The 12,594-nt window shown below is 43.2% G+C and overlaps 1 protein-coding gene across 8 annotated transcripts in view; it reads left to right on the top strand.

Moving 5' to 3' along the window:
- Nucleotides 1-12,594, top strand: part of mlphb (melanophilin b) — a 48,386-nt gene that overhangs the window by 22,379 nt on the left and 13,413 nt on the right. For 6 of the 8 annotated variants that reach the window (XR_005077146.1, XM_037110815.1, XM_037110814.1 and 3 more), the window contains 5 exons: nucleotides 935-1,156; nucleotides 2,830-2,969; nucleotides 9,365-9,420; nucleotides 11,231-11,323; nucleotides 11,879-12,020. Coding sequence is in view for 7 of the 8 variants with exons in the window: in XM_037110815.1 (XP_036966710.1) it covers nucleotides 935-1,156; nucleotides 2,830-2,969; nucleotides 9,365-9,420; nucleotides 11,231-11,323; nucleotides 11,879-12,020 (653 nt within the window). In the remaining variant the exon portion in view is untranslated. The remainder of the gene's footprint in view (nucleotides 1-934; nucleotides 1,157-2,829; nucleotides 2,970-9,364; nucleotides 9,421-11,230; nucleotides 11,324-11,878; nucleotides 12,021-12,594) is intronic. The other 2 variants (XM_037110816.1, XM_037110818.1) reach the window with 2 other exon arrangements.

The following is a 12,594-nucleotide window of genomic DNA, read 5'->3' as shown; positions in this document are numbered from 1 at the left end:
AAATGACACATTAAAACTCAGCCGTCATCTATAGTCGACCTCATGTTGATTGAACGTCAAGTGAAGTTTCCGCAAAACATTTCTAGAGCTTCACAGCAAAACAGAGTTGCAGCTGATCTGATGTAATTTAAGCCGCTGGACGCTCAAAGATCCCAAATTGATTTGAAAAGATGTAATTAACCCTTTTTTTAAGATGAAATCTTCGCTGTACCTGCTGAGATAAAAGTGTCAGCACGCAGCCCGTCTGAAGTGGGTGCAGATTTCGGGGCTTCTGGAGACTTGGATGTTGTTGTATGTATGGAGCCATTTTAATGTTTTTCAGTTGTTGTTCTCTACATTTTAAAACAAGTTCCCAGCTACTTCAGTTTTTTAGGCGAAGGCACCGACGCTGTTTTGCTGTGAAGCTCCAGAAATGTTTTGGAGTCTAGAAACTTCATGTGACTTTCCATCAACATGGAGATGAAGAGATAATGATCGAATTTCCATTTTCTTTTTCTTTAATGTGTCTGCAAGTCACAGCTTTAAGTCTTGTAATCACTTTGCAAGACAAACTTTTAATTTAAGAGTCCTCACAGCATCAAAGTGTCCAGTGTTGACTTTCTTATAAGCCTTGTTGTATGTTAATCTCTGTTTGTCGTGAGCAGGTTTTGTCTCATCTTTTCCTCTTCATCTCTTGTTTTATCATGTTGTCCGATTCTTTATTCATACAGCGGGTTTGGTAACGTTCTCTGTGGAGAAAGCGATAAATGACAGGGACCATTTGCATTGCTTCTCCTAATGATATGATGTCAAATGTGAAAGTCTTCATCTTTGTTATTTCTGTTCTGTGAGCTGGTAGTTAGTCTGCGTCTCTTCCTTTTAATACAGGTGACTATGAGGCGTATTTGCTGTCTTCTATAATAAACTCTTCTGTGTCCAACCTTGTTTTTTTCAGGGATCTGAAGACAAAGATAGAAAAAGAAGACACCAAGAGAGAGCTGTTGGGAAACCAGAGCAGCCTGACTGAGTCACACTGTATTCGATGTCTGCAGCCCTTCAAGTTCCTGGTCAACACCAAGCGTCAGTGTCTGGACTGTCAGCTCTACATCTGCAAGTCCTGCAGCCGCTACAACAAGAAGGAGCTGGGCTGGGTGTGTGATCCCTGTCGCATGGCCAGGTAGGAAATGACAACATTTACTAAAATCAACCCTGCAGTTATTTAAAGTGAGTCCAGCACCACAGCCGAAAACTGAAAAATCTCCCTGAGATCCATTCAGAAAGTTTCAGCTTCTCTTTAGAAACAAAAAGTTAATGTTGTTTCTCCTGGAGAACATTAGCTGATGGTGTCGAGGTGATAAAGGTGAAGGATCAAGAGACGCCACTGCCCCCAAATTTCAATTGATCAGCAGATAAATCAGCATAAACCAAGAGGTTTGTTGGACACAAGCTACTCGTGGGCCACTGATCTGGGATTGCAAACTGGACCAACATGACAGCTCGTTTTTAAACTTTCTCTTGAATTACAAAAAGTCATGCAGCTGCAGAATCTGTCTTCATTTTAACTTGACAAAATGCAGTTTTCATAGTGTTTCAGGAGTTTCCAGAGGTGTCGTGTGATGCCGGTAGCGGTGGCATTAAGTAGCCAGAGTGTAATGTTTACACAAATTAGGATTGGGAAACACGACACGCCGCCGCCACGATTTCCTGCAACCAAACCACTCAGTGCTCAAATCGTATAAGTCTAAGAGACATTTACATTTAGCAGATGCTTTTGTCCAAAGCAACTTACAGTAAGTACATTTGTCTCAAGAAAGAAACTACAACACATCACCGTTGATAAAGTAAAAAAGAAAAGAAAATGCACACTCATGCTATATGTTTTATCTTGTAACTGTATACTGTCACTAATGTATGATCCCCTCTTGCTCTTGCAGAGATCACATCACCGTAGAATTAGTAACTTCGCCAACATTTTTGCTAGTTTAGTATCTCACCAGGAGAGCTTCCTTACACCACAACAACTGTGCTCGATGTCAGGTGACGCCACATATTTCAGCTTCATGCAGCCCTGCATCTGCACATCAGGCAGCCACATGTGGGGACGTGACCCCAACGTTTGGGAGAGAACAGACCAAATCATTTCCCTTTCCGGTATACTGAACGTTAAACTGTGTGACGAAACATAAACAGTATTGTGATCCGTAAAGGAGCATAAAATAACTTGTTTACAGGCCAAATTTGTGTTTAGGCCTTTTTTTATGCGAATGGTGTGAGGTAAAGTCAAGGTTATATCGAGGTGAATCAATACATTTGTGAGCTTTTTCAGCATCTAGTGGACAAATAGTTTGGTTTGGCAGCTGAACCAAGATCTGAATATTTGCAGTTATGTGTTTCTGAAACACGCTCAGTCTGAGTGATAACAAATGTGGGCTACAGATTTCATTCAGCAGCTGAAGGTTCGGTGTCTCTCTCAGGTTTTGGCCGCACACGCAGCTTTGATGGACGTTTTGGCGGCTGTCATTTCAACAGTCACAGCTCAGATCTCCTCCGCTACACCAGTTTTTCTCTTTGTTAGCAGCAACAGAATCTGATACAAGCGGCTCGTTCCAGCTCCATATGTTACCGTTATACTGTTGTTTGCTCAGATGAGGCGGCGCACTGAAAGGCCCTTTCACTGACCTCAGCCGATGTCTGGAAGACATCATGCTATGGATCTCATGTTGAAACCTGCACTCCATTTTGTTTGTTCACCGTAGCTGTCAGTTACTTCAGGCCGTTGCTTTGTGTGACATAAGAGGCACATTCACATAACCACTGCATCTATTCTGTCCCCATCGTTTCCTTTATCAGAGTCCTGAAGATCGGTACTTTGGAGTGGTACCACGAAAATGTTCGAGCACGCTTCAAGCGCTTCGGCAGCGCCAAGGTGATGCGATCGCTCTTCAAGAGGCTGAGTGGACAACACAGCTGCTCTCAGAGTGAGCTCGAAGGTGAGAACTTTTATAATCGAGATACAAGATTACAGTCTCCACAAACACATTTTGGCATTTTACGCTGCTGCAAACAACAAATATATCCAAATTTGTGCACGTCATGCATATTATATTAACATTTCTAAAGGTGTCACATCACAGTCACATTACATGTACATCTGCTGAATTTCATGTCAGGATGTGGAGGGGATGGTGCGTTCATGACAGCTGGGCGAGAAGGCCGATGTCAGAAAGACCACTATTCAAAGTGGCGGTAAAAATTTTGTAACGTGAACCGACAGGTATTTACAATGAGACGTTGGACATTTTCATGCTGCATTTGTCGCAACAAAACAATAAATTCTTAACGTGAGATGACGGGAACTTTTTAGAGCTGCGTTTATGCCAACATGATCTTTTCCTAACCCCGTTAAACTGTTTTTTGTGCCTACCAGACCATAAACACAGCGTTGAAAACATCCCTAAAAAAATGTGACGTTCCAAGACAAAGACACATGGTGTTTCAACTGTGGTTTGCAGAAATGTGCATTACCAACATTATTCTGTTAACTAGGTATCAGGATAGCTCAGTGGGTGGTTGTTGAAAGGTTTCAGAGGTTTCCCAACATTAATCTAACTGTGAAAAGTGATTTTTAAAACTGGCATCGGGAATGTTTTGATTCTTTTATCCCCTTGTGAAAACCAGGATGTGGTGAGAAAACGATTATCAGGCTTTTATACTGTCAGTGAGGCCTTTCAGCAAAGAGATTAACCCTGCATCAGCTGACCGGAGCTGGTCTCTGGTCAACAGTCAGAAACTGTAGTCATCCTGTGCAGCTGCCAGCGGGAACGTCTTCATGAATCTGAAGCCGCGCTAATCAAAGGTTACAAATGTGGCTGAGCGTCAGGCCTCAGGTCGGGCTGCCTTTGAAGGGGCAACTTTAGCCAATACGCATCTGTTCCGCTCATTTCTGTGCGAGCCCTCGGGAGGAGCTGCAGGTCAGGAGTTGAGCCTGCCGGAGTCACAGAGCACCGCTAGAAGTCAGCTTGAGCTTACCGTAAGAAATCCTCAATAAATGAAAGGCTTCGAGGAGATTCAGCAGCTGCACACTGTACTGTAACTGCATGGAAAATGTGTATCGGCCTCTCGGATCGCACTCTGCCAACTGGAAATTGGTGAAACATCAGCATGAAGTTCAGCATCTGTGAACGATGTCATCGCAAAGTTCACGTTGGAGAACTGGACCGTGTTTATTGACTCTAAGTGAAGACATCCTACATCAAACCTGTTCAAGAGGCCGGACTGAACGCAGCACTTTGGTCATGTCGTTAGGAGACTAATTGGCTCATTAATTATGTCTGCTGCTGAGAACAAAAACACCCATTTCATTTAAGAGATTAAACACAGGCTGTTTAAATCAGTGGGAATTAATGAGACGAGTGAAAAAGCTACTCACAACCTTCTACATTTCTTTCGTCTTGTGCTCTTTTATGGATAACATTTCTTTTATTAATTAATTAACTAGCATACTAGCTGCAAATCTCACCTCCAGCTCTGACTTAGAAATAGAAAACAAATGTTGCCCACGTCTCCACACTCATCCAGACTGCCACAGCGAGTTGCTGCACCATTGCAAATTTCCATTTTGTTTATGTCTGCTTCCCCGTTTGGTACGATAATCTAATCTGTAGTGACATGTTATTATTCTGAGGGTGAGAGCGCTGAAGCCACGCCTGCTGGAGCTCAAAGTGGTGTTCAAAACGTATTAATATTGAAGGTTTTTACACGTCCAAACTGCGCTAAATTCGACACTGCACGTCTTTTGGTCCTCAGCGACAAATTTGACAAGTGTGAAGTCGACCTAATAAACAGTTCTTGAGCTAATCAAAACACAGACAGACAGATGATCCTTGCTGTAGAGTTATAGTTTGGTGATTTCAGTCCAAAAAGAATTAAAAGGATTTTGCTCAATCATAATAAAGGATGATCCTGTCCTCCCAACATTAGCAGGGATATGTCCTCGCTGTCCATACGCAAACCTTCACCCTTTGTCCTCAAGTACAAGCCGGTAGCTTGGACTTCGATTGAATGCTAATAACCAAATCTCAGTCGGATGGAAACCATGTGGGAGATTAGGAACATCATAAATAACACCAAATCAAGGAGTGTAATTTGTATCAGAGGCCAGCACACTTGCACAATCTCTAACGGGGAGTATTGAAGCTCGTTCTGGCAGATCCTGACGGCCCGACTCCTCACTGAGACGCTTCTGTCTTTCTTTAATTTGCCTCCCATCTGTCTCTGAGACCCGTCATTTTTGTGACACTGAGTCACAGGAATGGAGTTTCCTGTCTCTTTTACAGATAGTAAGAAGTCATCAGGAGGCTGCCAGATCTGTCACAGGGATTTAATCTCTTCAATCTTTCCTGTTTTTCCGACTCCGGCTCCTCACAGCTGTCACAGATCGGCCTGGATGCAGCTCCGATGTCAGGTTTTCTGTCCAGAACTGACCAATGGACTTTAAGTGGGACATTAACGCAGCACTACTGTGGCTCTGGAGACATTATAACCAGAGATGCTAACGTGGTGAAAAGTCCTGTTTATGTTTACAGCTGCGGTGTTTAAAGTCCGATGCAGTGATGACATGCAGCTTCATCAAAACCTTTCCAGCACATCTTGCCGTCTTTTTGAAGTTTCTCCCCAAATGTTGCCGACATCCTCCGGCCACACCCAGAGCAAATCAAACAAGTGCCCCTCGAAGCACATCGGCCCTCAGCGTTATTATACACAGCAGGTCTCCAAGTGAGATCATAGCATCAGGAGATCAATGAATTATGAGGAGACAACTCCTGGTACTGCTTACGCTGAGTCACCCTGGAGGATTTTGGGGAAGGGAAGCAGAGCGAGTTGGTTGGCTGGCTGAGCCCAGCGGGTCTTGTGATCAACCAGTCACATGTCTCCCATTCTGAGCCCGGAGTCCGGCTGAGAACCAGAAGCAGAGAGAGACAGAGAGAGACAGAGAGAGACAGAGAGAGGGAGAGGGTGGGAGAACAAAACTCCTGTTTGTCATGTATTTATGTGGAATCCGTCGTGCACAGATGGAAGATGTAGTTATGAAACCTTGTCATAAATATGCATGTTAACAGATGCATTATGTTTGAAACCATCAGCAACTCATCAGATTCATGCGACCACCTGGATTTAATTCACCATGCACAACTGTACACACACACACACACACATGCTGTATGTTTCCTGGTGCTGTGGTCCGTCGGGCCCCCAAAGCTCGGAGGGTGTCATCCTCCTCGTACAGCTGGGAGATGTAACACCGATGCTCACAACAGAGTCTTTGTCCACATACGTTGCATATAAAAGGAGCTTAACTGAATTACTTACTGACTCCGGCTGCTCCAGTTTTAATGGTGTGACTGCTGCTGCAGATTATTGTTTTTTATGTGGAAAGTCAGAACCACCTGAATTATCCCAATTTGCTGAGCCACATCTTAAAGTTCCCTAATGGCAAAATTAGAAACCTCGCCTCTTTCATTTCTATAGAAGAAGTGATTTAAACAACCAAATCAGGTTCCTCGGTAACTTTTTTCGTTAACGAGTCCACCAGGTTGCATCACTGTGTTTCAACAGTAGCTCAGGAAGGACAAAGTCTGGTTCTAGAGAGGACCTGCACACTCACAGGGGAATGGGAGGGGTATTCAGTTGGTTTCAAACTGCAGCCTCATCGCTAGATGTCACTAAATCCAACATACTGCTCCTTTAACAGTTCTGTGCTTTGAACCAGATCTTAATCCAAGCAGCCTTAAAACAAGACGAGCTAGCAATCATGCTAGCAGCTCTTTGAGACTGTACATAAAGGACCAGTGTGGTTTGAGCTAAATGCTAATGTGAGCATGCTAACAGTCTGACTTACAAGGTTGATTTATTTATCATGGAACAAGACGAGGGTTGCAAATCAAAATTGAGTCCTTTTCAACTACATCCCAGAGCAACGAATGAAAGATCTCTGGTGTCGAGCACCGAAACTCTCTGAGGTCTGTTTGTGTTTGTGTCTTTTTACCTGAGCACAGTGTGAAGTTCTCCAATCAGCTTGAAGGGTGAGATTGTGTTGAAACTGAAGTCAACATGCAGCATCCTGATGTAGCTGTTGTTATTTTCAAGGCGTGTGAAGACTGAGGGGCGGGCAGTGGATACGGCTTCCTCTGTGGATCTGTTGGTTCTGAATGCATACCGGTGCTGATGTAGGCTGTTGGTAAAAGCCCGTCATTTGAAGCCTCCTCTATCAAAAATCAAAACGGTCACTAATGTTACGAGTCCAAACAAGTTAGCAACTCTTAACTTATTGTTGCAGGGATTTAGCCGTTGTAATGCCGACAGTCCATCCTTCACCACAACAGCACTGTGACAGATCTGAATTTGTGTAACTGTTGCATGCTAACGTGTTAATCATTTATCCAATCCGCTACTAACTGTCTTACTATCTTACTTTAGCTTACCTTCATTTATAGTCATTCCATCTCCCTGGCTAAAGTGCTAGCATGGCTAAAAATCAATTAAATCAAGCTGTCTAACGACTGTTTGTCGCAGCATTATAATATCGTTTTATCAGTTTAGTGATTATTCTCAGATGGGACTCTTGAGGAGACTCATGACCTCATTGTGTGACTAATCCAGGAAACAACCCTGGTCAGACATGTTCTGTTACAGTTTTCTGCTCTAAGCTGTTCACATTAGACCATTTATGCACTAATTTTCAGACATGTTGAAACCATTTCCAGCGTCTGTGTGGTCGAGGATGGATTAGAAAAAAAAGCAGGCGGATTACATCCATCAACCCAATAATTTGATTGGGAGTTTGTTTGTGTGTATCCATTAAAAAAAATGTAATAACCAGTTTTATTGTGATGATAATGAGCCCTTCATATTCCTAAATAAATATGCGTTTCGCTAAATTACCACAAACAGTGGTCGAGTGGTTCAGCCCACAGATTCTTTTTCCCTCAGAGCCACTTAGAAGCTTAATCCAGCCGTGTGTGTGGTCCTCTTTAGATCCACTGTGAGGTCACATTAATGTCTAATAACTCGTGTGAAGCCTCGTTCACTTACAACATAATTTTGTAAGAGTATTCAGTGGATTGTGAACATAAATACAATGTTGTTTTAAGGTTCGTCTCAGCGTTACGCATTCATCATTAGACTTTTTCAATGATTCATATAGACGTTGAAGTCTTGAAGGCCTCCCACAGCGGGAGCAGTGGGTTTGGGAACAGACCAGAATGTTCTGGTGAGGCTGGTACAGTCAGTCAGCGCTCGTCTGGTTTCTATTCACGCTGGCACATCAGGAGAAGAAGAACAGATCCAGGGAAGTTTTAGTCAGTGAGAGTCAGCAAGGCCTCAAAGATGCAATTTGTAAGACATGGACAGTATTTTAGTTTAATATGAAGAAACAGCAGCTCATTTGGAGATGTATTTATTATTATTATTTATTATTTATTATAAAATCAGCCCTGTGAATTGTGAAGTTTCTGAAGACATTTAAGGCAAGAAATAAGTCATGAAGTTACAGAATCGTTCTTCCTAAACTTTAACTTTAGTTTTTAAAGGTCTTCTGGAGTCTCAGCAAGCGGTGACGGAATTCAACTTTCAACGCCGCGCTCCATTACCACAATGCACTGCATGGCTCTCTACTATATAGACATATAATGAGCTTCAGAATGCAGAAAAATCGAACTGTACACCTTCTGAATTCTAGTTTCCTTATTTTCCCAACCCAAGACGAGGTCCACTGGCTCCGCGGCTAACATAGTGATGAGCTAATTAGCTAACGTTACAACAAATGACACCTTTAAAACAAACTATATAAGTGGCTTTTCTTATTGTTATTATATTATTATCATAGTATTACATTTCAGTAGTTGTATAATGGGTATTTTTTTCTGTAACAGTTCACAGTTGTTTACTGTCGTGTGTGTGAACCATGTTGTTGTTCTGCGTAAGCGTTCGACGTTTATCACATTCTTGAACTTTTGCTTCTCCCTGCAGCATTTTTTTTGCTCCAAGTCCCAACTGTTATGCAGAAATGCAACTGGCTCATAAACGCTCCCATAAAGAGGTGCTGAAATGTGGAAAACACACAATGTTCTGTCTCAGGCCTTCTCGCACTGTACGCGCTCAGCTGGGACGGAAAGAAAGGAGCGTTTGATTTGCTGCAAGGCGAACAAAGGTCGTCGGGGTTAGGAGTCATCTCATGGGTTCGAAAGAGGTCTGGCTGACAAATGCATGCACGTATAGAGGAATGCTACATGATTTTCTTTTTTAGGACTGCATTGCCTTCCAGACATCAGACGCTTTTGTCTGCCAATATGTATAAATATACAAACATGTGTGCTTCCTTTCTCAGCAGATGGATATGAGGAGCACAGTATGGACGCCACAGATTCACAACACTACAAAGAGGTAACTCATTAGTTTTTTTTTTTAAATGTTTCATACATGTGGTTCTTTCTCTGTGTTTTCTTGTCGAGAACATAAAGTAACTCGACGTCCTGCAGCTCGTTTTTAGGTGCTTAAGTTTTAAGTGAGCTTGTGGAGAGCAGAGCGACGTTCCAGTGTTATGCATCATAAAACAAGAAGCAGATATCAATTTGTACCCACACAGCACAGCACGAGTAGCTCTGGTGCATTTCAGAGCTAATTCATGTTTAGACATCAACTCGTGTTTGTTGACTTGTTCCCCCGTGCCTGACATGTTGCCTGTTCCTTAATTAAAAATGTTTTAGAGAGCGCAAATCAGAGCTCATCTGCAAAACAGGCCACTTCATTCATTCGAGCTCAGATCAGCGCTCAGCAGACACACGTGTCCTGAAACATCTTGACACGGTCTGCTGTGTTTCGCCTCCTTCCTCTGTTGAAAAGCAAGAGGTGTTTCTGCGCTGGGGGTATCTGCAGGATCTCACCCGTCCTCACGAACGCCCGGAGCGCTCTGACAGCTCGTGACGACTAAGGTTAGGCACGGTCCAACCGGCAGTGGCCGCAGTGTATTGTGGGTAAATACCAGGCTGTCATACATAATCGCAGACATGAAAGAGGGCGAGTGGAGTTGAAAGAGCCTCTGGTTCGAGTCCTGAGACTGTAAAAAAAAAAAATGGGGGAACTCTGGAGTCCACTGGAATTCATCATAAAAGCTAAACTACTATTGTTTACACCACAGTCTCTGTGTAATGTGGGAGCTCAGCTTTGTTTATTTTCAGTCACTGCAGCGGAGAGAAAAAGCGTTGACAGGACTCTCGGGCTCTCCTGGGTCGCTGGATGCTTCGTTTCCAACGTGACTACTGCAGTTTTATTTATATAACGTATGACAGGGCTTCTGATGGATGCTTTAAACTACAGGGAGGCGGCGTGGAGTTTCCTGCTTCCCCCTGTGTGATTTTCACTTCGACAGAGCGCCCTCTACTGGTCCAGGTGTGGCAGTGCCTTCAGGAAGAGGTCATTTTCAAACTCAGAGAAGTCTTTGGAGCCTGAAGGGGTTCAGAGTGTCTCGTTTAAGAGCCTCCTCGTTCTCTAACACGGGTCTTAAAATGAATTACTGTCTTTATAGGCCACACAGTCAAACAGCAAAGCAGATGTTCTCCTGCAATAACATTTTATTTAAGTCAAAGTTTTCAGGATCTGGTTTTCTGAAAAAATATCCAGATAGCCAGTGATTGGATCTGTCTTTTGCACAATTAGTAAAGACTGTTAAGCCTTTTTTTTCCTATTATGTCGCTCTTTCATGGATTATTGATTCTCAAATTAGGCATCTGGACCCCTCAGAGGGTCACAAGATCATTTCTAGGTGTTGCAGATGGTTGTCAGTTATGGGTCAGAGTAAGCTGGCAGCACTGTGATTAATTTTTGATAATCAGTGTGAAATATCTTTCTGTGGTGGGGATTTCTTTTTGTTCTGAACTCTCCCTCTCCTCTCTTCGGGTCAATTACTCTTTCATTTGAATCATCATTCTCTCCTCTCCTCTCTCCTCTCCTCTCTCCCCTCCTCTCTCCTCTCTCCTCTCCTCTCCTCTCTCCTCTCCCCTCCTCTCTCCTCTCTCCTCTCCTCTCTCCCCTCCTCTCTCCTCTCTCCTCTCTCCTCTCTCCTCTCTCCTCTCCTCTCCTCTCTCCTCTCCTCTCTCCTCTCTCCTCTCTCCTCTCCTCTCCTCTCTCCTCTCCTCTCTCCTCTCCTCTCCTCTCCTCTCGGTCGGCGTTGGTGTTTTCTTTCTGCTCTCCAAAGATGAAAAAGGCCAAAAGGCGGCTAACTGTCGACCCCTTTGATTTCGAGCTGGGCTGTGACTACCTCATCGAACCCAGAGGACGGCCAAATCAGGTAAATGTTGGACCAAAAAAGAAAAACCCAGAACCGGCATTTCATAGCCCAGAACCAGACTGATCTGCATGCAATCACACAACAGTCCCTCTGTCTGTTTCTGCTTCTGCTTGTTTCTGTTTTCTGTCTTTGCCAAACACTGTCTGATTCAACCAGACAATATGTTATTAGTGCTGAGCCCTGTCGTTATTCATTCTGGTATCTGGCCACAATACGCCCGTTGTGTACATCCAAATGTGGATGTTTGTGTGCAACAGATGCTAACACATCCTGTCAGCTCATCAACAGAATCGTCTGACAGGACAGAATGGAACCAAACGTAAAGAGACCCAAGTGGCAGGAATTCGAGACACGGTGGCTGTTTGGTTGAGGAAAAATGGATCTAATGAGCTTAAAAAGCCGATTTATGACGAGCAGAGAAGATGTTTCAGCCAACACACCAAACTACTGCCATTAAAACATCAAATTAAGAGGACTGTCACCTCAGTTTTGTTGATTTGTTAATGTAGATCCACTGCGTCACAACAGCTCACCGCTCTCCGTCCTCGTCCTCAGGCCCAGGTCTCCCAAGACATCATGGACGTGGACGGAGGCAGGAGGGAGTCGATGCTGGCGGAGGCGGACATGGCCTCTGTTTTCCGCCAGATTCTGAAGGAGCAACACGAAGGTCTGGACCTGAGGAGGGCTTCACAGCAAGGTAAAGGCCGAGACAAACACAAACTTCATTCAAGGAGCCTTGCTGTAGTGTTATTGACAGTGTTGAAGAATAAAGAAAATACAGAGATCTCGAAGGGTTAACTAGCTTAACGCAACTCTTAAAGAATTAGCCCAAAAACAATGACACATACAGTATCTCTGACAATGAAAAGGTCACGTTTCCACACTGTATGTAACTTATGTCTAAATTTCTCAACTAACATTTGCCTAATTACCATAATTCACATAGAATACTTGTAGCTTTGAAGCTAACGTAGCTTTCTTGCTGTTCAGTGGTCAACTTGTTCAGTTTGGTAGCTTGTTGGCTAGTTAGATTGCTAGCTAACAACTTTTAAAAAGCTGTCTGTTTAAGGTAACATTATTACGTGTTTCTAACAATATTATACATCGTAAGAGATGTTATCAGAGAGAAGCCCATCAAAACATAATTCATGTTTCATTTATGACACATTGTCTTCCATGACATGAGTTTATTACTGTGGACAAACTTATTATTCCAAATTAAATCAATAAAATCGTATATATATTACATTGCATAACAGGGTGAAAAGATG

The sequence above is a fragment of the Acanthopagrus latus genome, chromosome 9 (assembly GCF_904848185.1).
Source record: "Acanthopagrus latus isolate v.2019 chromosome 9, fAcaLat1.1, whole genome shotgun sequence".
Lineage (NCBI taxonomy): Eukaryota > Metazoa > Chordata > Actinopteri > Spariformes > Sparidae > Acanthopagrus > Acanthopagrus latus.
This window is presented reverse-complemented; position numbering and strand designations above follow the sequence as displayed.